This window comes from Balaenoptera musculus, chromosome 1, assembly GCF_009873245.2.
Source record: "Balaenoptera musculus isolate JJ_BM4_2016_0621 chromosome 1, mBalMus1.pri.v3, whole genome shotgun sequence".
In the NCBI taxonomy this organism is placed as follows: Eukaryota; Metazoa; Chordata; class Mammalia; order Artiodactyla; family Balaenopteridae; genus Balaenoptera; species Balaenoptera musculus.
Window position 1 is genome coordinate 135598927 of NC_045785.1, and position 25383 is coordinate 135624309.

Sequence of the window (25383 nt, forward strand, 5' to 3'; positions counted from 1 at the left end):
GACATGGAAGCAACCTAAGTGTCCATCATCAGATGAATGGATAAAGAAGATGTGGCACATATATACAATGGAATATTACTCAGCCATAAAAAGAAATGAAACGCAGGTATTTGTAGTGAGGTGGATGGAGTTAGAGTCTGTCATACAGAGTGAAGTAAGTCAGAAAGAGAAAAACAAATACAGTATGCTAACACATATATATGGAATCTAAGGAAAAAAAAAAAAAGGTCATGAAGAACCTAGTGGCAAGATGGGAATAAAGACACAGACCTACTAAAGAATGGACTTGAGGATATGGGGAGGGGGAGGAATGAGATGTGACAGGGTGAGAGAGTGTCATGGACATATATACACTACCAAATGTAAAACAGATAGCTAGTGGGAAGCAGCCGCATAGCACAGGGAGATCAGCTCAGTGCTTTGTGACCACCTAGAGGGGTGGATAGGGAGGGTGGGAGGGAGGGAGATGCAAGAGGGAAGAGATATGGGAACATATGTATATGTATAACTGATTCACTTTGTTATAAAGCAGAAACTAACACACCATTGTAAAGCAATTATACTTCAATAAAGATGTTAAAAAAATCTCTACTTTATGAAGATAAAGCTATATTATTTTGTCATTTTTCTCAAGATCAAAATTCTAAATATTGATTTAAATCTGAGTCACTTCTTTAGGAATTGGGTAGAGGATAAGCAGGTAGGTTAACTTTTCCAGTTTAGTTTAACTCTTAGGAATACTCCAATTACCCAGATATCTACTATTACATCAACAGGAGTACATTTGATTTGCTTTCTGTTCTGCAGAGCTACTGTGATCAGTCATGTCACTGGATATTACAAAAGAAACTGTATTCAACGTGTCATTTTGAAAAATACTAGAGTCTGGGAGCCCTTAAGGAAATCAGTACACAAAATAAAGATAACTATAGATAAGTGATTGATATTATTAGAAAGTTAAGTATAGTGATTTTAAAAAAGCAAAGTTAAGAAACTATCTCCATTTAATTATCTAACTAGGAAAGTGGCCTATACATTTCTTTAGGAAAAGAGGTGAGGATGGGCATGTCTGATTTATGATAGGGCCACTAGGCTAACTGTGTGTGAGCCAGTCACTAAACTTTCAGCTCCTTGGGGGAAGCAGCTGTGGATACCTCCCAAGCTCTGGGCACTTTTACTAGGTACCTACTAAGTTCTGGGAACTTCCCCAGATACTGAGAATACGCAGATGGATAAAATACTATCCTTGCTCTCCAAAAACTAACAGTTTAGTAGAAAGGACAAATTTTTTTAAATTATAATCCAATGTAGCATAATGTCACAGATGCTATAACAAAAGTGTGAATAAAAGACTATGGGAACATAGAGAAGGAATGACTAACCTCCCCTCCTGGAAAAATGACTCTAAGGGTTTACTGACTTGATTTGAACATTTAATAAACTTTGATTAATACAGTTAAGGTTCTAATACGCCATTTTTTAGAAGCTCTAAGTAGAGAATATACAAATTAAGAACCCCCCAAACATGTTCTGATTCTATAAGGGTTAAGGGGAAGGGGGAGTTAAACTCTGAAAATGTTTTTTAAACTGTGCTTCCTCAAAACTACATGGGCTTCTCAGAGCTTTCAGGGTACCTCAAAGGGATCAGCGTGGCAAATGTACTCCAGGTTAGCAGCATTCTTAAAGGGTATTTTTATCCCCCTCAAATCTCCATCAGTCTTCCACTATCTCACCCCAAGTAGACATTTAATCTTAGTAAAAAACGATGTGCTTGCTATGCAAACAGATTCAAGACAGGGCCCTTAGTATTAACTGGTCATTAACTGGAAACTATGAGTATTTGAAGTTTTTGATTCAGAGGGGTATCAATAGCTTTCCTTCTAGAATTCTACCTGGCAGTTCTTATCACTACTTCTTTATGTGGTGAATAATGTCAGCAACTCTTCTGCAAGAGTGAAGCATAAAATTTTGGTACAATTTCCTCTTCATTCTATGAAGACAGATATTTCCCTTCAATTTAGGTGAACTCAATTTTCCACTTGAAAATTAGAGCTCATTTATTTCATGTTAATAGTAAGAAAAGTAAAGCTCAGATGACGCAGAAGGGTAAGAGCATCAGAAGTTCCTATTTCTTGTTTCTGCTTGTAAAGTAACAATCTTAGAAGAATGTGTCACATGGCTTTAAAGCAGGATAGAATCCTTTTTCTGATTTACACAGTGTGTAAAGAAAACGATAATCCAAGAAATTTCATACATAACATACAAAATTTAAGGACCTTTGTTAAATAATGCAAAATGACATTTAAAAATTTTTTAATTTTGTTAAAAATACATGACATAAAATTTATCATCTTAACCATCTCTAAGTGTCCGCTTTGGTAGTATTAAGTATATTCATATTGTTGTGCAACCAGTCTCCAGAACTTTTTCATCTTGTAAAGCTGAAATAATTTTTAACTTGTAGCTAGAGTAAATAAACTACAGAAATTAAAATATTTAAAAGAAATAACGATATTTTGAGGAAAACTAATGAGAACAACAAAACTCCATAGCTTTAGATTGAGACACAAAACCTTGCCCTACCAACTACTTATGTGGGAGAAAGGTTATTACCTGGCACTGATTCAGATACTTAAAAATTTTAAAGATTATACACATAAAAATTTATTTCCTGCCATTTATTATCCTCCTAGAGATACCACCAAATTGGTTTCATGTTAAGAAAAAGTTCTTCAAATGAAAGTTTTGGGTATTAAATAAATAAATTTATAAACACACACACACACATACTATACATATACATATATGTATATACCCCTATTGTTGAAGACCAGAAAAGAATTTACCTGATGATTTCTTCGTGATACAGAGAACTAACAACTGGCCCACCAAAACCAGTATTTGCTTCTTTTCCTTTCTTCTCTGGTGACTGTGGGGGGCGGGGGGGAATTGGTGGAAAAAAGACACATGGATTAAAGCAATGTGCATTTAAACCGGTTACAAAATACTACTCTGTTAAGGAACACTAATATTTGATGATCCACCATTTCTCTAAGGCCCCAGTGACAATTTTAGGATGGCATCAGAAAGGCAAGAGGACTCTCAGGTCATCACAGCAGCAGAATGAATATCCTCTAGCAAGCTAAGGTTATTCCACTACTGCCTTCTGGAGCCACCTAAGAGCCATTCCCCTAGCTGATTATGTTAGCTATGTTCATTGTGGAAAACAGAGACATTCAGTGTGGAAAAATGAAAACAAAATATGAAATATAAATACCAGACCTGAATGTGATCAGGAAAATCATATCTAGGTTAACAAAATTAAAGTTCCCAAATAAGAAACTAAATTGTAGTAAAACTTAAAATTTAACCATAAAAAAGTAAAAAAAAATATTTTTAGGTGGCAAGAAGGAAGGATGAGAAGGTAGAAGGGAGAGAGGAAAGGAGGTTGAGATCTAAAACAAAAGAAAAAAAGCAAACTTATGGAAACGCTTTCCAAAATCAAGTATTCAGTAGGCTCTGTCCCTCTATGTTCTCAAAAAGCACAAGGTTAAGATTAAATTTAAAAGTAAGATTCTTCCAAAACATGTATGTAGAAGCAGTGAACCTGGCTATTACTGTTGTCTGTAAGATCAAACTGCAACCTGTGCAAAAGCCCACATCTCTTGCAATATTGACAGTTTTTAGGCCAGGACACCCTACAAAAATAAAAACTCTGATTCTGAACATAAATATTATCTTAGAGTCAAAATTACTTTTATTATTTAATTTGACTGCAAAAATAATTAGTTTCACTTCAGAAAAATATAGACAGTTCCCCTATACGTGTTTTTTTCCTTACTTTAAAGAAAGGGTTTTGCTTTATTGTTGTTACTTCTTTTGTTTGTTTCTTTTGGTCTGTGAATCACTTGGCTAAGGTAAAGATCCTGTAGGCAGCATATTCTGTCAGTTCGTAACACCATTAGGGGAACTAAAGTTTCAAGAAATGGTGCAGATTTTTGAGGTGAAGAAGTCGGTTATCAATTTATGACAGAAACAAAGGTATAATGTCATAAACAACAACTACCATCATGATTAAATAATAAAGTATATAAGGTACAATAGCCTGATGTTGGCAAAAAAGAAGCACAAAGTAAATGCAAGTTCCCTCTCTCCTCTGAGGACCAGTCTTAGAGCATAAATGCTGCAAAGAATTTTCAGGATAGAGAATGTTTTCCCTTATACTAAAAAAGCACAATCCAAAGGGAGAACTTACTTTATTTAATCCAATTACATTCTAAATACATACTCCATTAGTAGGATAAAGTTGAAACATACTTGCTGCCCAAGAGATGCTTGCTAAATGAATAACAAAATTGGAAATGAGAAAACTGGATACCAAAGGAAAAAGAGAGAGAGAATCACGTATAGTGTCAAGCACAGTTTCCTGAAAAAGAACTGACTCCAAGAAGATAACATAGCAGAAAATTTAGGTGACCTTAGGTTTGCAATCACTTTTTAGAAACAACACCAAAACCATGATCCATGAAAGAAAAAAACTGATGTTAGTGTTTATTAAAATTAAAAAGTCTGCTCTGTGGAAGACACCATTAAGAGAATGAAATGACAAACCACAAACTGGGGAAAAAACCTTTGCAAACACAAATCTATTAAAGGACTGGTATTCAAAATATATCTTAAAAGACTCTTAAAACTCAACAATAAGAAAACAAATAGAAAATTACAGGCCAATATTGATGGTGAACATAGATGTAAAACTCATCAAGAAAATATTAGCAAACCAAATTCAACAAAACATTAAAAGGATTAAACACCATGATCAAGTAGGATTTATCCTAGGAATGCAAAGATGGCTCAACACCCACAAATAAATCAATGTGATATATCACATTAACAAAATTAAGGATAAAGATCATATGATCATCTCAACAGATGCAGAAAAAGCACTTGATAAAATTCAGTATCTGTTCATGATAAAAACTCTGAACAATGCGGGTACACAGGGAATGTACCTCAACATAATAAAGGCCATATATGACAAGCCCACAACTAACATCATACTCAACAGTAAAAAGCTGAAAGCTTTACCTCTAAGATCAGGAACAAGACAAGGATGCCCATTCTTACCACTTTTATTCAACAATGTATTCGAAGTCCTAGCCACAGCAATTAGGCAAGAAAAAGAAATAAAGGCACCCAAATTAGAAAGGAAGAAGTAAAATTATCTCCTTTCATAGACAACATGATCTTATACACAGACAACCCTAAAGACATACTCCCCCCCCCACCAATCAATCTGTTAGAGGTAACAAATGATTCCAGAAAAGTTACAGGATACAAAATTAACATACCAAAATCATGTCATGTCTGAGGGAGACAGAAGATAAAGTTTTCTAATATTAAAAAGTGATGAGGGCTTCCCAGGTGGCGCAGTGGTTGAGGATCTGCCTGCCAATGCGGGGGACATGGGTTCGAGCCCTGGTCTGGGAGGATCCCACATGCCGCGGAGCGGCTAGGCCCGTGAGCCACAACTACTGAGCCTGCGCATCTGGAGCCTGTGCTCCGCAGCCGGAGAGGCCGTGATAGTGAGGGGCCCGCGCACCGCGATGAGGAGTGGCCCCCACTTGCCGCAACTGGAGAAAGCCCTCGCACAGCAACGAAGACCCAACACAGCAAAAATAAATAAATAAATTAATTAATTAATTTAAAAAAAAAAAGTGATGAGTGCTATAGAAAAAAATTAGTGTAGGGAAGAGGGTTGGAATTTTAAATAAGATGGTCTGGGAGGGCCTCACTGAGAAGGTCGTTTGAATAAAGACATAAAGGAAGTAAACAAGTGAGTCCTGCACATATCTGGGGGAAACTGTCCCATGAATAGGAAACAGCCATTGCAAAGGCCCTGTGGTGAGGGTATGCTTAGAATGTTAGAGAACTGAGGTGTTCATGTCTTTTGTCAGAAAGCAATTAATGTATTTTAGGGGCGCAAGACTAGAGGCAAAAACACACAGTTGTTCACAAGACAGTCATAGTTTCTATCGGTGTCATTCACTGAAACCCTTAACGTGAAGTAGGCAATTCAGAATAGATACCGGTGGTTTGCTTGGTAATTATTTGCTGTGAAAATACATACTATTAATTAGGAGTTATATGGTATTGGAAAGGGATGAGTATATTTCTTTCACTTAGTTAACAGCCTTTATTTTTTAGAGTAGTTTTAAGTTTAAAGAAAAATGAGCAGAAGGTACAGAGTGTTCCCATATACCCCTCTCCCCCAATTTTCCCCTATTATTAACATGAACATTTGTGTACAGCTATTTGAGTACCTGTTTTTAATTCTTTTGGGTATATATACCTAGGAGCAGAATTGCTGGGTCATATGGTAATTCTATGTGTAACTTTTGGAAGAACCACCAAACTGTTTTCCACAGCACCTGCACCATTTTACATTCCCACCAACAATGTAAGATGGTTCCAATTTCTCCACAACCTTGCCAACGCTTGTTATTATGTCTTTTTTATTATAGTCACCTTAGTGTGTGTGAAGTAATACCTCCCTGTGGTTTTGATTTGCATTTCCCTAATAACTAATATTTCATGTGATTGTGGGTCATTCTCTTTGGAGAAATGTCTATATTCAACCCATTTATTAGTTATCTTTTATGAGTTATTCATATATTCTGGATACTAGATCTTTATCAGATATGATTTGCAAATATTTCCTCCCTTTCTGTAGAATGTCTTTTTACTTTTTTGGATAGTATTTTTTGGATAGCAGAAAACTTTTAATATTGATGAAGTCCTGTTTACCATCTTTTCTTTGGTTGTCTGTGTTTTTGCTGTCATATCTAAGAATCCATGGCCAAATCAAAAATCACTGAGATAAGTACCTATTTACTTCAGTCAATATAGTTCTAATTCATATTTTTTTAGGCCATTGATCCCTTTTGAGTGAATTTTTGTATATAGTGTGATATAAGAATGCACCTTCATTCTTTTGTATGTGGATATCCAGTTGTCCCAGCATCATTTGTTTAAGAGATTATTCTTCTCCACTGAATGGTCTTGGCATCTTCATCAAAAATCAACTGACCATAAATGTGAGGGTTTATTTCTGGACTCAGTTCTATTCCACTGGTCCATGTGCCTATCTTTATGCCAGTACAACACTGTTTTAATTACTGTTATTTTGTAGTAAGTTTTGAAATTGCAGGTGTGAATTCTCCAATTTTGTTCTTTTTCAATATTGTTTTGGTTATTCGGGTCCCTTTATAATTCCATATATATTTGAGGATCAGCTTTTCCATTTCTGCAAAAATGGCAGTTGGAATTTTGATAGACTGCATTGAATCTGTAGGTCACTTTAAGTAGTACTGCCATCTAACAATATAAAATCTTTCAATCTATGAACATGGGATGTCTTTCCATTTATCTAGGTCTTCTTTGTCTCAGCAACGGTTTATAGTTTCAGTGTAAAATCTTTCACCTCCTTTAAAAACTATTCCTGGGTATTTTATTATTTTGGATGCTACTGTAAATGGAATAGTTTCCTTAGTTTCCATTTTGGGGTGTTCACTGCTGGTGTATATTAACCCAACCGATTTTTGCATGTTGATCTCATATCTTGCAACTCTGCTGAATGTTTATTAACTCTAGTAGTTTTTGGTGGTTTTTTTGGATTTTCTGTATTTAGGATCATGTTATCTGTGAACAGAGATAGTTTTACTTCTTTCTTTCCAATTTGGCTGCTGTTTATTTTCTTTTTCTCGTCTAATTGCTCTGGCTAGAATTTATAGTACATGGTAAAAGAAAGCATCCTGTCTTATTCCTGATCTTAAGGGGAAAGCTTTCCATTTTTCATCCTTGAGTATAATGCTACCTGTGAACTTTTCATAAACAACCATTTTCATGGTAAGCAAATCACCTTCATTTCTGAAAGCTATTTTAACTGGTATAGATTATAAGTTGATAGTTTTTTCCTTTTGATGGTGCCCCTATTGATCTGACTATTGAAGAGAAGTCTGCTGCAGTTCTTACCTTTGTTCCTCTGTATCACTTTTTTTTTTTTTTTTTGGTATGCAGGCTTTTAAGAGTTTCTCTTTTTCACTGATTTCCAACAATTTGATTATGATGTGTCATGGTATCATTTTATTTACATTTCTTCTGCTTGACATTCATTGAGCTTCTTGTTCTATTGGTGTATGGCAGTGATTCTCAACTAGGGAAGTTTTTCTTTGTTTTTTTTTTTTTTTTGCCCCTATCCTCCATTTGGTTGTCACAAGTGGGTGATCTTATTGGCATCTAGTGAGTAAAGACCAGGGTTACTACTAAACATCCTACAATGCACAGGACAGCCCTCCACAGCAAAGAATTACCCAGCCCCAAATGTCAATAATGCAAAGGCTGAAAAACTCTGGTTTATGGTTTCATCAAATGTTTAAAATTTTCAGCCATTATTTATTAAACTTTTTGTCTTCTCTCTCACTTTTTCTCTTCTTTAAGGGATTCCAATTATATGTGTATTTGTTCAGTCTTTTTATGCTCTGTGCTTCATTTTTGTTTCACCTGCTATATCTTCCAAGTTCACTGATCTTTTCTTATGCAATGTCTAATCTGCTGTTAATTCTTTCCAGTGTATTTTTCATTTCAGATGTTAACTCTCATCTCCACAAGTTCCACTTGGGTCTTTCTGGTAGCTTCTGTATCTCTCTCCATTGTGTTCATGTTTTCCTCTATTTTCTTGAATCTATAGAATATATTTATAATAGCTGTTTTTCATCTTTATCATTTCTGTGCCTGCTTTCACTGACAGGTTTTTCTCCTGGTTATGGATCATATTTTCCTGCTACTTTTGCATGCTTGAAAGACTTTTACCGTAAGCCAGATATTATAAATTTTACACTCTTGTTTGCTGGATTTTGTTGTGCTCCTTTAAATTATGTTAGACTTTGTTTGGGCATTAATTCAGTTACATGGAATCAATTTGATCCTTTCAAGGCTCATTTTTAAGCTTTGTTAAGGCAGGGGCAGAGCAGCCTTTAATCTAGAGCTTAATTTAGCCCCAGTACTGAAGTGAAATCCTTCAGAGGCCTCCATCATATACCCCATACACTACATTTTCTTTCCACTCTGACCAGTAGGAAATGAAAGAGTCTCAGTCCTATGTCAACTCCACGAATTGTATGGCTTGCTGCTTTCTTCTATTTCATTCTCCAGCCTGTTAGTTTCCTCTCACACATTCACAGATTAGTATTCAGCCAGAGAGACCCTTCTATAGATCTCTGGAACTCTCCCTTTGTATGCAAGAGCATCCTCTCTAGTATGCAGCCCTGTATATTCAGTCTGGCTCAAATTGGCAAGGTGGCCAAGCTCTTTTGGATCCCCCCTCCCTGCGCTGAAATTGCTTCCAGATAATAAGCTGAGGAAACTGTAGGGTTTACTTTCTCTTCTCTCATAGTTTCATACTACTTTCAGTGCAATGTCTGAAAATCATTATTTCAACAACTGTGTCTTGTTTTCTTCCTGTTTTAAATAAAAGGGTAAATCTTGTCCCTATTATACCACCATGCCCAAGAGCAGAAGTTCCAAAAACATTAATTTAAAAACCAGCATAATATTCCATGAAGTAATGTACCGTAATTTACTTAACCATTATCTGACAACTGTCTAGGTATTTTCATTTTTTCATTCATAAACAAAGATATGATGAATACCTTTGTACATAAAGCATAACACAGTTTTAATTAAAATCTTCAGGGAAAAAACTGACTCTATAATTTGATTATAGTGCATTCTAAGTATATTTCTTCCTGGGATTAATTCCTCTTTCTGCAGCAACTGCACAGGCATATTACAATGCTGGTGACAATTTTGGGAGAGTGGGGTGGGAGATTATATCTGAGGCAAAAAAAATTTTTTTAAATAATCTGCCATTATCAGATTGAATTCAGAATAAAGGTGCCAAAGATGCATTAGTTTTGTTCTCTATCCACTTCATCTATAAGAAGGGCTAAATTTGGCTACTTTTACTCTCTTGATTTCCACTCCAATGAAATGCTTCTCATAGAGGTTTAAGAAGTTTATTCCATTTCTCTCTACTCAAAATCCATTAAGCTATTTTTATGTTGCATCAGCAGTTAAAGAAAGAGACTCCAATTTGGCAGCCAATAGGATAAAACTTGCCAATTCTTATATTGCCTGAGACTGTATTATTTGAGACACTGAAATGCTCCTTCACTCAAGGGAGAAAGGTAAGTTGTTAGCTGAATCTTTATCACTTGATTCAGATTCTACCTTAGTCAGTTGCTGGGTTGGGTCAAGATGTAAAACCTTGTGAAACCTTCTATCTGAAAAATAACTGTTCCAAAGATTAGCAGGCTAATATGTGCAAGGAGGGAGTTTCTTGCTTCCATGTGCTACCTTTCTTGGCTTCTGCTTTATCGGTTTGTTTGCTTAATTTGTTTATAGGTCTAGCTATAGGAATTTGGGTAAATTAATCTCTCTGCCTCAGTTTCCTCATTTATAAAAATAAAAGTAATAGTACCTATCTCATATGGGTGTTTCCAAGATATAAAATATATATGTAAAACCAACAGTGCCCAGCGCAAAGTAGACACTATATAAGTGTTAGCTGATATATAATTATTATTAGTCACAATATGGCCATTTCTCCAAAGTGAAAATGTCTCAGCAACACAGATGCAAGATATTTTGATGTGGTGACCAACAATATAGAACCACAAGTCTTTTATCTAATAGTTTTAAACTTCTGATTCTCCTGGTAAAACAACAAATCCCCAAACCAACCAACCAACGACACTGTCATTAAGGGGGAAAAAAAAAAAAGGAAACTAGGACTTCAGGAGCGTCTTCCATGTGCTTTGCATTTTATATATACTATCCAATTCCAACTTCAAAACAATTCTATAACATTGGCATTTTTACTGTATCTCATGCAATCTAAGACATCACCAATTATAAGAAGTACCATTATTTTCTATAATGCTAAGAAAGACAACACAGCCAATTAAATACAGTACTCCATCAATTTAAAAACACATCTATAATTTTTAAAATGTTAGAAACTGAATGTTTGCCTTATATTTGATAAAATATATCTCCATTTTACAGATTAGAAAACTGAAGATAAAGAGAGGTGAAATACCCAATGCCTCATAGTAAGTGCAGAATTGAGTCCCAAACCAAGATCTTCTGGTATCCAAAGACTATGCTCTTTCTATTAAACTACGCAACCTCTCTAAGCTATTTTAGAAACCATTATCAAATATTTACAAATATTCTGAATTAAAATCTTGCTCTCTCTCAAGTGTACATTTAAAAGATTTTTAAGTACTTTATCAGTTCAAAAGGAAGCTTTAAAATTAAAATAAACATGTTAACTCTTTAACATTTTTTGAGGCTAATTTATTATGATATATTATGCACAATTTAATCAATTAAAGAGACTAATAAGATAGTTCTAAGCCCTTAAAAAAGAACATTTTTCTAATAATCCCTTTAAAATAGTGACTGCTATTTTTTCCCTGAAACATGAAGTTATTCATTTTCACATACAAAAGTAAGAATATTAATCTTACCTTAGCTTTATCTGTCATTAAGGGCGTTTAAAAAAAAAAAAAACACTTTACCATGAAATTATTGTTGGTGGGACTTCCCTGGTGGCGCAGTGGTTAAGAATCTGCCTGCCAATGCAGGGGACACAGGTTTGAGCCCTGGTCCGGGAAGATCCCACATGCCGCGGAGCAACTAAGCCCATGTGCCACAACTACTGAGTCTGCGCTCTAGAGCCCGCGAGCCACAACTACTGAGCCTGCGGTCTAGAGCCTGTGCTCCGCAACCAGAGAAGCCACTGCAATGAGAAGCCTGTACACCACAACAAAGAGTAGCCCCTACTCGCCGCAACTAGAGAAAGCCCGTGCACAGCAACGAAGACCCAATGCAGCCAAAAATAAATAAATAATTAATTAATTTTTTAAAAAAAAGAAAATATTGCTGGTTGCTATTTGTAACAGTAATACTTATAAAATTCCTCAAGAAAGATAAACTCCATAAATCTATGTTTTTAACTCTTAGCTTCTCTTAAAATTACAAATGTACAGCATAGTTTAAAATAATCATCTCCTAAAACCTTAAAAACAGACATTTAATAAAAAATGTCAATTATCTAGAAATAGTACATAAATGCTTAAATTGTTATTGGAAAATAATTTTAGATAAGAGGGAAAAAAGCAGAAATAATATGTGCAAGTGGACATTTTATCCAAACCTCCAAATTTCAACATTTCCTAATATCTTATATATATGTATGCTTGTATATATATACTACATACACTAACTTAAAAAGTGATGCAGATTTTTTAAAAGATGAAAAAAAATAAAACACACCTTTTTTGCGCCAAATGCTTTAATCTGTATCACTAAAATATATGAGATAATTTTTCCAGATAACATGGTCAACAGAACTCGTATAAAATCCTTATAATCCACCAAGTAAATTTCATCACTTTGTACAACAAAACAAAGCCAAAAAAAATCACAAATTGCTCTTTTACCACTCTATAATGGAATTAAAGAATGAATATATTAATTTTGTCTTCTTAATTCCCTGGCTATTATCAATTGTCTTGGTTCTAGGGTACTTTAAAACTGAGGCACAGGAGCTTCCCTGGTGGCACCGTGGTTAAGAATCTGCCTGCCAATGCAGAGAACACAGGTTCGAGCCCTGGTCCGGGAAGATCCCACATGCCGCGGAGCAACTAAGCCCACGAGCCACAACTACTGAAGCCCATGTGCCTAGAGCCCATGCTCTCCAACAAGAGAAGCCACCGCAGTGAGAAGCCCGCGCACCACAACGAAGAGTAGCCCCTGCTCACTGCAACTAAAAGAAAGCCCATGCGCAGCAATGAAGACCCAACACAGCCAAAAATAAATAAATTTATTAAAAAAAAAAAAAACCTAAGGTACAAAAGATTATCACTTGTATACATGCCCAGTTTCCAGTGTACAATATGTAAGGCACTTACCTTTGTGAGGTATTTTTACTCAATTTAATGCTGTTTTTAAATGCCTATCATGGAATATTACCTTCAGGTTATTATAACTAACTTTCTAGAAATGTAACTGATCAAGATTTAAATGTTCTTTGGAAGATGATTCTGAATATAGTATTTATCATACTATAAAGAAATTATAACTTTTTCTTAGATTTTAAGCACCAAAGAAAATCATAAAAACTAACAGATTCAAGTACTTAAACTGGCATTTCTGTAATAATGTAGTAAAAATAAATAAGATGGAACTGCATTTTAAGCAAATAAAACGAATGGCTAATATTTCTACAATATTCTAAGCAATATATCGAAATGATCTCATATGTAAGAAAAACATTAAGATTCAATGGATACACAGACCACGGTTATGAGCAGGCAACAATTAGTATTTGAAGTGACACAGAGGTTTAGGATTTTATTCACGTACATACATAAATATCAATAATGTTATATCACTACTTGGAAAAAAGTTCAACATCCATAATCATTTAAGAAAATGCAAATTAAAACAACAACGAGCAACAGATTTTAAACTAATTCCATTAGGGTAACAAAATTATCCAAATTGGTAAAACTGTAGTGAGATAGGCACTATACTAAGTTAATGGCCCTAATGCTCTTGTACAATGGTATTACTCTTTTGGAAAGCAATATTGCAATCCTACCAAGACCCATAAAAATATTAGCACACTTTCATTATTTTAACCATTAATACAGCTTCTGGATATTATAAGAAAAAAGATACAATTCTGAATTATAGTAACTTTGTATAGGTTTCAACCATAATTCTTTTGCTGTTGCTCATCTTTACGTGAAATTAATGTTTTTGAAATTTTAAGATAGAAATGTGAATCAGGATATAGTTTTAGGTATGTAAGTCCCTTTTCTGTTATTTTCATGAAGTAATTAAAAATCTGGCCCCTAGGATACTTTCAAGATCACTTGGCTCTGGTCCCCTCACCCACTCTTATCTGGTTTCTTTTTCCTTTTGTCTTCATTGTCCTTGTCCTGCTTGACTTGTCTGCAGATTCTTCTCAGTGTGAGGCTGTGTACTGGATGGGAAGTTTTGGCTGCTTAATTTTGAAACTCTAGAGCTCCAGACAGCTCTAGAAAACCTTACCCATGAACCCACTGTACTCTTCACCTGTGGGCAATTTTAGGCTTCTGCCATTCTCAGGTCAATTAGACTCCCTACTGTTTCCTTCTGCTTCCTCCTACAGAGATGCCAATGCTACACAAATCTTGGAGCTGTTGATAGTTTGTCCCTAGTTTCTCTGATCAACTAGGTTTTGTTACAGATATTGCCCAAGTGCTTTTGGTTATGCTATCCTAGTTATTTTGTTAAGGATTCGGGAAAATTCAAGAACTATGCTATAACCACTGTCATCATCCCTGAATTCCAATAACTCTGAATGATTTTTGACAGAATGCATGAATGGGAATACACAAATGAATAGATTAGTATTGCTAAACTGTTTCCATTCCATTCTCTTTTCCATTACTTTTGCCTCCATTCAACCAACTATCTTAATAAAATGGATGATTTCATGAAAAAGAGGTGCAGAGACTGATAAGCAAGACAAGTTTAGTGAATAAGGACTTTAAATTGGTAAAGGAGTGAACTACTCAGTTAACTGAAAGAAACAATTCCTATTCATTCCTCTTTGACGATATTCTGCAGTATCTGCATGGGTCAGAGACAGTTACTTAAGATACTTTTTGATTATTGTCGGGGGTCTAAAATATACTCTCTGGGGAAATGCTACTTTATTTATCTTTCTATGCCCCATGTATTGCAGTCCTGAGATAAACCGTCTGTCTGTTTTTAGCTTACACTTAAATAAGATTAGCCTTACATAGGCAAGGAAATTTTTACTTTGAGCCCTTTCTTTCTATTCATCAACATCCTGTTTGATGAATCAAGAACAAATTCCTCCTTTTTTTCAAGTGAAAAGCCAAAGAATCCAGTAAAAGTTAAGAATGTATCTGGATGTTTATCCTCAGTAAGTTTCTTCTTGAGTGGTTTTTTTTTTTTTTTGGCTGTTTGGTTTTCGTTGCTGTACGCGGGCTTTCTCTAGTTGTGGCGAGTGGGGGCTACTCCTTGTTGCGATGCACGGGCTTCTCATTGCGGTGGTTTCTCTTGTTGTGAAGCACAGGCTCTAGGAATGCGTGCTTCAGTAGTTGTGGCATGCAGGCTCAGTAGTTGTGGCTCACGGGCTCTAGAGCTTGGGCTCAGTAGTTGTGGTGCATGAGCTTAGTTGCTCTGTGGCATGTGGGATCTTCCCAGACCAGGGCTCGAACCCGTGTCCCCTGCATTCGCAGGTGGATTCTTAACCACTGCGCCACCAGGGAAGTCCTTGAGTGATTTTTTTTTTTATTTCATCTTTCTCTTTATTCTCAAAGTATGATAGTATAGAACTCCAAAAGGAATAGGCTGTTCCTTGTGTGGTCTCCAGTGCTTTGAGGAGCAGAGCTAAGCCCCCAGGAATGTGACAGGATCATCTCAAAAAGCTAGCAGTAGCTACTAGGCTGAGTTGGACAGCCCCAAGTCAAATCCCGGGCAAATCCTTGGATGTGTGGTAGGGCTTGGGCTCCTAAAGAGGAATAGGGGTGGAAATCATTTTGTGATGACAACTGAGCAGAAGAGCACTCTGTACCAGAAAGGTCTGGTGGGAGAAGTAGGGCAGGTGACACTCCTTTCTGTCACTACCTAAGGGCAGAGGCACGTGACTCCAGCAAGAGGCCAAAGTAGGTAGCAGCTCCTTGGATCCCGGAAGGGAGATGCCAGACCACTCCAGGGCTGGTTAACTGGCATTGTCAGGCAGTGGAATGCTAGCCATAAGAATGGAGACAAATTGCTCCAATTTCTGCGCAGCTTGCTTCCCGGCCTCTAGTACTTCTTTGTGATTAGCCTTCTCCTGGCTTTCATAATCCCAGATGACCTTGTTAGTGATGAGAGAGAAGCCAAAGACTCGAAGACCACAGTGCCTTGCAACTATAACTTCTGGTACTGTGCTCATGCCAACAGCATCTGCCCCCAGCTTCTGCAACAGACGACACTCTGCCACAGTCTCAAAGGTGGGGCCTGCCACCATCACATAGGTTCCTTCCTGTAACTCTCTCTGCTCTCCCATTTGTTTCCAGGTACTGTGAGCCTTCTGCCTCATATCCCGGTCATAGGCATCAGACATGGCAGGGAAACGAACTCCAAACCTTTCATCATTGGGCCCTCTGAGAGGGTTCTCACCGCAGAAACCAGGTAGATTGATGTGATCGCGGATCAGCATGATATCTCCAACCTCAAACTTGGGGTTGAGCCCTCCAGCTGCATTGGCGACCACTAGGGTGTCCACACCCAGAAGCTGGAAAACCCTCACTGGGAACGTCACCTTCCAGAGCGGGTAGCCTTCATACATGTGGAACCTGCCCTGCATCATCACACAGCCTCTGCCATTCAAGATCCCAAACACCAGTCGACCAGCATGACCTGGCACTGTACTTTTGGGAAAGTTCGGTATTTCACTGTAGTCAAAGATCTGGGCCTGAGTTAATTTGTCACTCAGACCTCCTAACCCAGAACCACAGATCACTGCCACTTGAGGTCGGTGTTTGGTGTGAGACAAAAGCCATTTTGCAGTGTTCTGATAATCTTCATACGTGAATCTGTTGTCCATGGTCCCGCCGACGCCCTCTCGATCAGTTTGCCCTTCTCCGCTCAGACCTACTCCACTGAGCAGAGCTACCGCCAGTCAGCGGGTATGATCCACACCCCTCGAGTGATTTTTAATTCCCAAAAGAACATAGTAATTTAAGTTTCCATTTCAAGAAGCTACAAAAAGAACAAAAAATTAAATTTAAAGAAAATATAAAGAAATATAAAGATAAGGGGAAAAGCCAATGAAACAGAAAACAGATGTTCACTAGAGAAAAATAAGCAAAGCCAAAAACTGGTTTTGTGAAAAGATCAGAAAATTTTTAGCAAGAATGATGAAGAAAGAAGAGAAAAAAGACAAAAGACCAATATCAGGAATGAAAAGGGACATCACTACATATCTTAGAGAATCAAAACTTAATAAGTAAATCTTATGAACAACTTAAGCCAAATAAATTGGTTATTTGGAAAAAATGGACAAATTTCTCAAAAAAATACAATTTACCAAAGCTGAATGAATAAAAAGTGAAACATCTGAATAGTCCCATATCTATTAAAGAAATTGAATCTTTAATTAAAAACCTCACTGCAAAGAAAACCGGATAGCTTCACTGTTATATTCATTCAATCACTTAGGTAAGAAATAATGCCAATCTTACAAAAATTTTTCTGGAAAATAGAAAAAGAGGGAACACTTCCCATTTCTTTTTATAAGATCAGAATAACCTTGACACTTACGCCTGGCAAGAATGATACAAAAAAAGGAAGACAATTGCTCTCATTAACATAGGTGAAAAAAATCCTTAAAAATACATTAACAACAGACTCACAGATACAGAGAACAGACTTGTGGTTGCCAAGGGGGAGGAGGGGTCGGGAAGGGAAGGGATGGATTGGGAGTTTGAGATTAGCAAATGCAAACTACTATACAGAGAATGGATAAATAACAAGGTCCTAATGTATAGCACAGGGAACTGTATTCAGTATCCTGTAATAAACCATAATGGAAAAGAATTTAAAAAAGTAGTTCACTCCTTTACCAATTTAAAGTCCAAATGTCACCCTTTTCAATACAGCCTACCTTTACCACCCTATTTAAAACTGTAACCCAATACCCCCTTCATTCTATACTCCTATCCTTGTCTTCCTGTGGTAGAATTTAAGCTCCACGAGGGGAAAGATTTTTGTCCATTTTTGCTCAGTGATATATCCTAGGAACTTAGAACAGTGCCTGGCACATAGAAGGCACTTAATAAATATTTACTGAATGCATGAATAAATGGTTAAGAAAAATAAGGCATAACTTCAAATAAGGTTGATTTTCACATGAGAGTGAATTTTAGTTAAGTATAAATTTTAGAATGACATAGACTATTCAAATCCTACTCTACCACTTATTAGCTGTGTAACTTCAGGATGAATTATTAACTTCCTTAAGCTTCAGTTTTCTTGTCTAGGAAATACAGATAATAATAGTGTCTGCTTTATAGGATTGTGGTGAGGACTAAATAGAGTAACATATCTAAAGCACTTAGCATAACGCATGGCTCATAGTAAGAGCTCAGTAAATACAGCTAATAATTTTTCTTTCCTGTCTTAAGCTTGCTTCAATGAAATAAATAAATAAAGTTAATTTACAATATTATGTTAGTTTCAGGTGTACAGCAAAGTGATTCAGTTATATATATATATTTTCAGATTCTTCTCCATTATAGGTTATTATGAGATATTGAATATAGCTCCCTGTGCTATACAGAAAATCCTTGTTGTTTATCTATTTTAAACATAGTAGTGTGTATCTGATAATTCCATACTCCAAATTTATCCCTCCCCTCCTTTCTGCTTTGGTAACCATAAGTTTGTTTTCTATGTCTGGGAGTCTGTTTCTGTTTTGTAAATAAATTCATTTGTATTAATTTGTCAGATTCCACATATAAGTAATATATAATATCTGCTTTCTCTCTCTGATTTACTTCACTTAGTATGATATTCTCTAGGTCCATCCATGTTGCTGTAAATGGCATTATTTCATTCTTTTTCATGGATGAGTAATATTCCAGTGTACATATGTACCACATCTTCTTTATCCATTAACCTGTTGATGAACACTTAGGTTGCTTCCATGTCTTGGCTATTGTAAATAGTGCTGCTATGAACACTGGGGTGTACATATCTTTTCGAATTAGAGTTTTCATCTTTTCTGAATATATGCCCAGGCGTGGGATTGCTGGATCATATGGTAGCTCTATTTTTAGTTATTTAAGGAACCTCCATACCGTTCTCCATAGTGGCTACACCAATTTTCATACCCACCCTTTTCTCCACACCCTCTCCAGCATTTATGCTAATAATTATTTTTTATTATTATTGAGTATCTAACCAGAAGTCATGTATAAATGGATCAAAAATCTCCAGTTAAGTTTCTAGCAGCAAAGTCAGTCTCTGACCCTATCCATATTATATACCACCTTCATCAACAGCTGACTTAAGGACTTCCCTGGTGGCGCAGTGGTAAAGAATCCGCCTGCCAATGCAGGGAACATGGGTTCAATCCCTGGTCCAGGAAGATCCCACATGCCGCAGAGCAACTAAGCCCATGCACCACAACTACTGAAACCCACGTGCCCTAGAGCCTGCGTGCCGCAACTACTGAGCCCATGCACCCCAACTACTGAAGCCTGTGCACTCTAGGGCCTGCGCACCGCAACTACTGAGCCTGTGTGCTGCAACTACTGAAGACCATGCGCCTAGAGGCCATGCTCTGCAACAAGAGAAGCCGCCACAATGAGAAGCCCGCGCACCGCAACGAAGAGTAGCCCCCACTCGCCGCAACTAGAGAAAGCCTGCGCACAGCAACGAAGACCCAAGGCAGACCAAAAAAAAAAAAAAAAGTTGACTTGTGGTACAAAAAAGCATGCTAATCAAATTTCCTGATGACAGGGTCATCAAACCTAGATGACACATTCATGATCCAAAAGAATATCTTAATGTTAGAATAATATGATGAATCAAGTAAATGGAATTTAATATTGAGTACACATAAGGTAATGAACTTGGTACAGAACAAACATTACATAACAGAATGTGTGAAAAGATTTGAGATTTTAGTTTCCTGAAAGTTAAAGAATTAACATTGTAATGTGGCTACCAAAAATGTTAGAGTAGTTTTAAGCTACATCCCTAAAAGTACAGTATTCAAATGAGAGAAAAGTTTTATTCTATAGTGGTCACACTATATCTCGAACAGTTTGTTCAATTCCAAAGCCAGACTATAAGGAAAGTTATTAGAAACAGAAACTTGTTCACAAAGAATGACTGGGATGGTGGTGGGACTTGATGGTGATGGGATGAAGAACAATTTTAGAAATTAGGAATATCTAGCCTGACGAAGAGGAGATTTAAAAGCTGTCTTAAAACAATGAAGGACTCTTATGTAGATGAAGAACTGGACTTATATGTAGGCCTAGAAAGCAAAAATAGAACAAATTAAAAAACAACAACAATAACAGTAACAGCAACAACAACAAAAAAAAACAGTGCACCAGATTTTGGCCTACTATAGAAAGACGCTTCTAATAATTAGAGTTGTTAAAAAAAATTAGGGGAACTTCTTCAGAAACAGTATATTTCCATCATTAGTAGTCTTCTAATAGAATCTAAAAAACTGTATGTTGGAATAACCTGGAGACAGAAAATTAGTCTAAACAACCACTAACATTCTTTCTAACTATAAGAGTACAGCCCTAAAATAAGAGAAGAAAGATCAATATAATAATAAAAAAGATAATATACAAATGGCCAATAAGCACATGAAAGGATGCTCAACATCATTAGCCATCAGGGGAATGCAAATCAAAACCACAATGAGATACAACTTCACACTTACTAAGATGCCTACAATCAAAAAGATGAAAAATAATGAGTACTGACAAGGATGTAGAGCAATCAGAACCCTCATACACTGTTGATGGGAATGCAACATGTTGCAGCCACTTTGGAGAAAAGTCTGGCAATTCCTCATACCCATGAGAAACGAAGACATACGTCCACACAGAAATATGCACACGAATGTTCTTACAGTGTTATTCATAATAACACTAAAAAGTGGAAACAACCCAGATGTCCATCAACAAAAGAACAGATAGACAAAATGTGGTATATCCATACGATGGAATATTATTTGGCCATAAAAAGGAATGAAGTGCTGATACATGCTGCAACTTGGAAGAATCTTTGTCCTTCCATGCTAAACTAAATGAAAGAAGCCAGTCACAAAAGATCACATATGATTCTATTTATTTGAAATGTCCAGAATAGGCAAATCTATAGAGACATAAAGTAGATTACTGGTTGCTTAGGGCCGAAGGAAATCGGGAGGTTGAAACCGATGGCTAAAGGATATGGAGTTTCTTCTTGAAATGATGAAAATGTTCTAAAATTGATCATGGTAATGGTTGTACAACTTTGTGAATATGCTAAAAACCACTGAATTGAACACTTCAAATGGGTGAACTGTATAATGTATGAATTATGCTGTGTCTCAATTTAAAAAAAGGCACCCAAAACAGCACAAAGTTTCAAGATAGTAGGTGAAGACATAAAAAATCCATACCCTAACTAGCCTTTAAGCTCATCACATTAATTTTCTTTTCTTTTTTTTTTTAACATCTTTATTGGAGTATAATTGCTTTACAATGGTGTATTAGTTTCTGCTTTATAACAAAGTGAATCAGCTATACATACACATATACATATATATATCCCCATATCTCCTCCCTCTTGCATCTCCCTCCCACCCTCCCTATCCCACCCCTCTAGGTGGTCACAAAGCACCGAGCTGATCCCCCTGTGCTATGTGGCTGCTTCCCACTAGCTTCATAATGATTAGTAAATGTAACGATAATCCTGTGAGGAAAACGATAAAATGTGCTTAGTAAATTATGTTTAAAGAAGCTAGAAAACATGATTATATTAGAAAAGGTTTTACCTAAAAATTTTAAACGTTTAGCTATTTTAAAGAATACATCCGGTTAGCTGAAAAATTCACCCATGTGGAATAGTTCATCCCCAGATCTGAAATCAAGGAGGCATTACTATACAATAGGCAATCTCCAATCTAGAACTACTAGAGTATGATCTTATCCTATAACTACAATCACAAAAATCTAATTAATTCAAGATTGTGTAGAGCTTTAACTAGTATACATACTTTTAAAAAAGGAACACCAGTTTAGCATTATATTTCCTGAACTGTGGCCAATGTGGTGCCAATGCATAAAGGAAATGTATTCATAATTAATTGTTTAGAAATACAATTACAATCAATGAACCTTCAAATCATTTTTCTTATTCTTCTCTTATTACTGTCAGACTTAATCAGGTCAATCTTCTAAAAAATAAAAAAGGCAGTGTAGTTTTATAGTTTAAAATTTTCAAAGTAGATATAAGCAAAACCTTCAAAAAGTTTCAGAAACTCCCTTTGCATTTTCTAACTCTATATACCAAGGCATGGCATGACTGCCCCCAGGGAAAGAAACCTGGGCAGACAGTAATTCTATTTGACAGCAGCAATTACATGCAAGGCTGGAGATTAGAAGACCATTAATGTGTGTGCAATAATTGCTCTGGTATTTTCTGTTACTACTGAGGGTCAGCCCGAAGAGACACGGTAAACTTTACCTTGGATGCATCTGATCCAGAAATTCTGCCCTAAGAAAGCAGGTGAAGAGTGAGCACAGTGGCTATAGTCACAGCAGGCATGCACAACATTCTTTTGATAAGAATGATACAGGAACAACTAATATGTAATTCTAAAAGATATTTCCACCTATACCTTTCAACTAACTATGAAGAATATCAGAAAGACTCACAATGACTATGACTAAATGTTGATCTTTAGCAAGAGTCCAAATAAATTATCTTTCATAACATCACACTATAACAAAAGCTTTCCGTATTTGGAAACTATATCAAACGGAGAGTCCTGAAAACCTGGAAACTCTGGAAACATCAGAAAGACAGCAGAAACAGCACACTTAACCTAAAAACAATAATAGGAAGCTGGTAGACTAAACACATATCCTTGGTTCCCTCTCCCTCCATATAACGTACTGAAGCAACTCAACTAAAACAAGTCTGGAAGAAATTATGGTATACCTAAAAGGAGAGGGTGCAGGACAAGAGATCCATAGGCCCAAAGGTTAGGATAGAAATCTACCATGGCAGTAAAACTAAACTTCAGGGGCCCAACCACCTGCTAAAGTTAAAAGAAAGATTCCCTTAGCAAGTAGAGAGGGATCACACCCACCACATGCTATATGGTCCTATACATGGTGAATCCTGTTTACTTTGGCAGTCCTAACCCAGCCTGGTAGACTAAATCTCTTCGTTTGAGAGGGACCTACCATTTCTCAGCATTCTCCTAAGAAAAGAAGGGTCTCTTTTACATCATCTCACCTTGTCTCAGTAGAGAAATCAGAGCTCATAGGTCTACTAGACTAGAAAAAAAAATTACGTCTGCTTTGTTCGTTATTGCTCAAAAGACCTCGACGATCAGATCAGTGCTAAGGAAACCTAAAATCAGTAGTCAGAGAAAAATTATAATCATTTAAGGAGGGGGAGAAGCTAAGATGAATCAGAATGAGTGGCTTCTTTTGAGGTAGGCAAAATTAATCGAAGGAACAGAAGAGAGCTTTCATACAATAAAATACAAGGACACAGACATACATGAACACTAAAGGTATTATTCCATAAAAGTCTAGTGTACTACAAATATTAACTTTTTATCAATGTTGATAATGTACATGCTAGTTTAATATATCTCTCCCATAGCATGGCTCAAAATAGCCCTTCAGTGAATAAGCATGATTCCGCAACTGAAACGTTTTCAAAAAGACAATGAAAAGACACCTAATTGTCAGAACCACCCTCAAAAAGCACACATGCCATATTATGAGGCATAATTTATGTTAATAAATATCCCCAACTTTTTTCAGTTCAACTCAATTCAACACTGTAAGTACTTTTAAGCACTTACTCTCTTATCATTGAAAGGTACACTAATTGAGGTAACTGCTGTTAAGACACTGAGTATTACCAAGGATTTAGGCTATGCTGCCACATAAAACAAGGTAAGAAAACAAGGTATAAATCAAATAAGATCAAATATTAAAATGTACACTATAAACAATAAATATGATAAATTTATAGAAAGGGGCAAGTTAGTATGGACTGGACTTCATGGAGTAAACAGGAATTGATCAGAGATTTAAAAAAAACAAAAAACACAGAGGTAGAAACGGTTAAAAAAAAAAAAGCATGTCAGGAACGAGCATGAGGAAAGAAAGGCATAATAACTTCACTGTATCTGAGGGATGATGAGGAAGCATGTCAGATGGAAGTCAAGTTTACAGTGGGTAAAGTTAGAGATAAATCTGGAGAAGTTGGGGATAGAGATACAAATTATAGAGGACTTGAAAGTAGGAATTAAAAACTTAGATTTGAGCTAACAGTTCCTAAGGATTTTGGTATAAAACTAATTTTTGTCATTTTCCTGTTAACCTTCATCATAAAGAAAAACATATGTTCCAGGATAAAACTGTTCTCCATATGTAATACAATCACACTTAGAAGGTACCAAATTTTAAAACATATAGCTTCAAACATTCTAGTAAAAGTAATTATAGTTTTCAGGATCTCCACAGTATAACCACTGAAAATAATTCATATTATAAAACTAAAAAATTATTCATAACATTAAGAAACTGAGGGGCTTCCCTGGTGGCGCAGTGGTTAAGAATCTGCCTGCCAATGCAGGGGACACAGGTTCGAGCCCTGGTCTGGGAAGATTCCACATGCCGCGAAGCGACTAGGCCCGTGCGCCACAACTACTGAGCCTGCGCGTCTGGAGCCTGTGCTCCGCAACGGGAGAGGCTGCGACGGTGAGGGGCCCGCGCACCGCGATGAAGAGTGGCCCCCGCTCTCCGCAACTGGAGAAAGCCCTCGCACAGAAACGAAGACCCAACACAGCCAAAAATAAATATAAATAAATAAATAAATTTATAAAAAAAAAAAAAGACACTGAGAGTGAAAGCTCATCAGGCAATCTAGTAGTATAATAGAGAGCTTAAGATATTATAGTTATTTAAGAGAAATTTCTAATATTTTAGTAATTTGACTCCAGTTCACCTTAATATTTCTAATTTTGAAACCACTGTCAATAATCTTAACTTTTTTTGCACTTCCTCCATAACTATAATTTACTGTTCTATTCCCTAACATCTCCCCCAATTTTATCTGTACAGTTTTATAAGGGTATCCTTGGATGTGGGGAAATCATTCATAAAGCCAGAGACTGAAATGTTCAATCCTAGTTTTGCTAAGGAGATCCAGGTCAAATTAGGTAGAACTGACAAACAGCTAACGAAATCTGATGATGATAGGCAAATGAGAAAACTGGTCCTTGGTGACTATTCTATTCCCAATATAAAGGTCTGTTTAGTAGGGACTTAGGGATCTCACTAATAGCTGTTAGTACATGTTAAAAAGTGTTCTCACACATTCATTTCAATTTAACTGTAACACACACAGTAAGAGGACTTTGGCACTCCATCTGGTAATATATGTGCAGTGCTAAGATCCTCAAGTTCCAAGGGGAAGAGGAAA

The 25383-nt window shown here is 36.3% G+C and overlaps 2 protein-coding genes across 3 annotated transcripts in view; both read right to left on the bottom strand.

Moving 5' to 3' along the window:
• ACBD6 (acyl-CoA binding domain containing 6) overlaps positions 1 to 25383 on the bottom strand; it is a 230342-nt gene that overhangs the window by 157790 nt on the left and 47169 nt on the right. For both annotated transcript variants that reach the window (XM_036855805.1, XM_036855815.1), the window contains exon 4: positions 2847 to 2929. In XM_036855805.1, the coding sequence (XP_036711700.1) occupies positions 2847 to 2929 (83 nt within the window). The remainder of the gene's footprint in view (positions 1 to 2846; positions 2930 to 25383) is intronic.
• LOC118897043 (purine nucleoside phosphorylase) lies at positions 15444 to 16842 on the bottom strand. The gene has a single exon (XM_036855790.1). It carries the CDS (start codon positions 16739 to 16741, stop codon positions 15872 to 15874), a length of 870 nt encoding a protein of 289 aa, XP_036711685.1. The 5' UTR covers positions 16742 to 16842; the 3' UTR covers positions 15444 to 15871.

Excerpts from the sequence above, each read along its gene's own strand:
- LOC118897043 (XM_036855790.1), bottom strand. The coding sequence starts at position 16,741 with ATGGACAACAGATTCACGTATGAAGATTATCAGAACACTGCAAAATGG.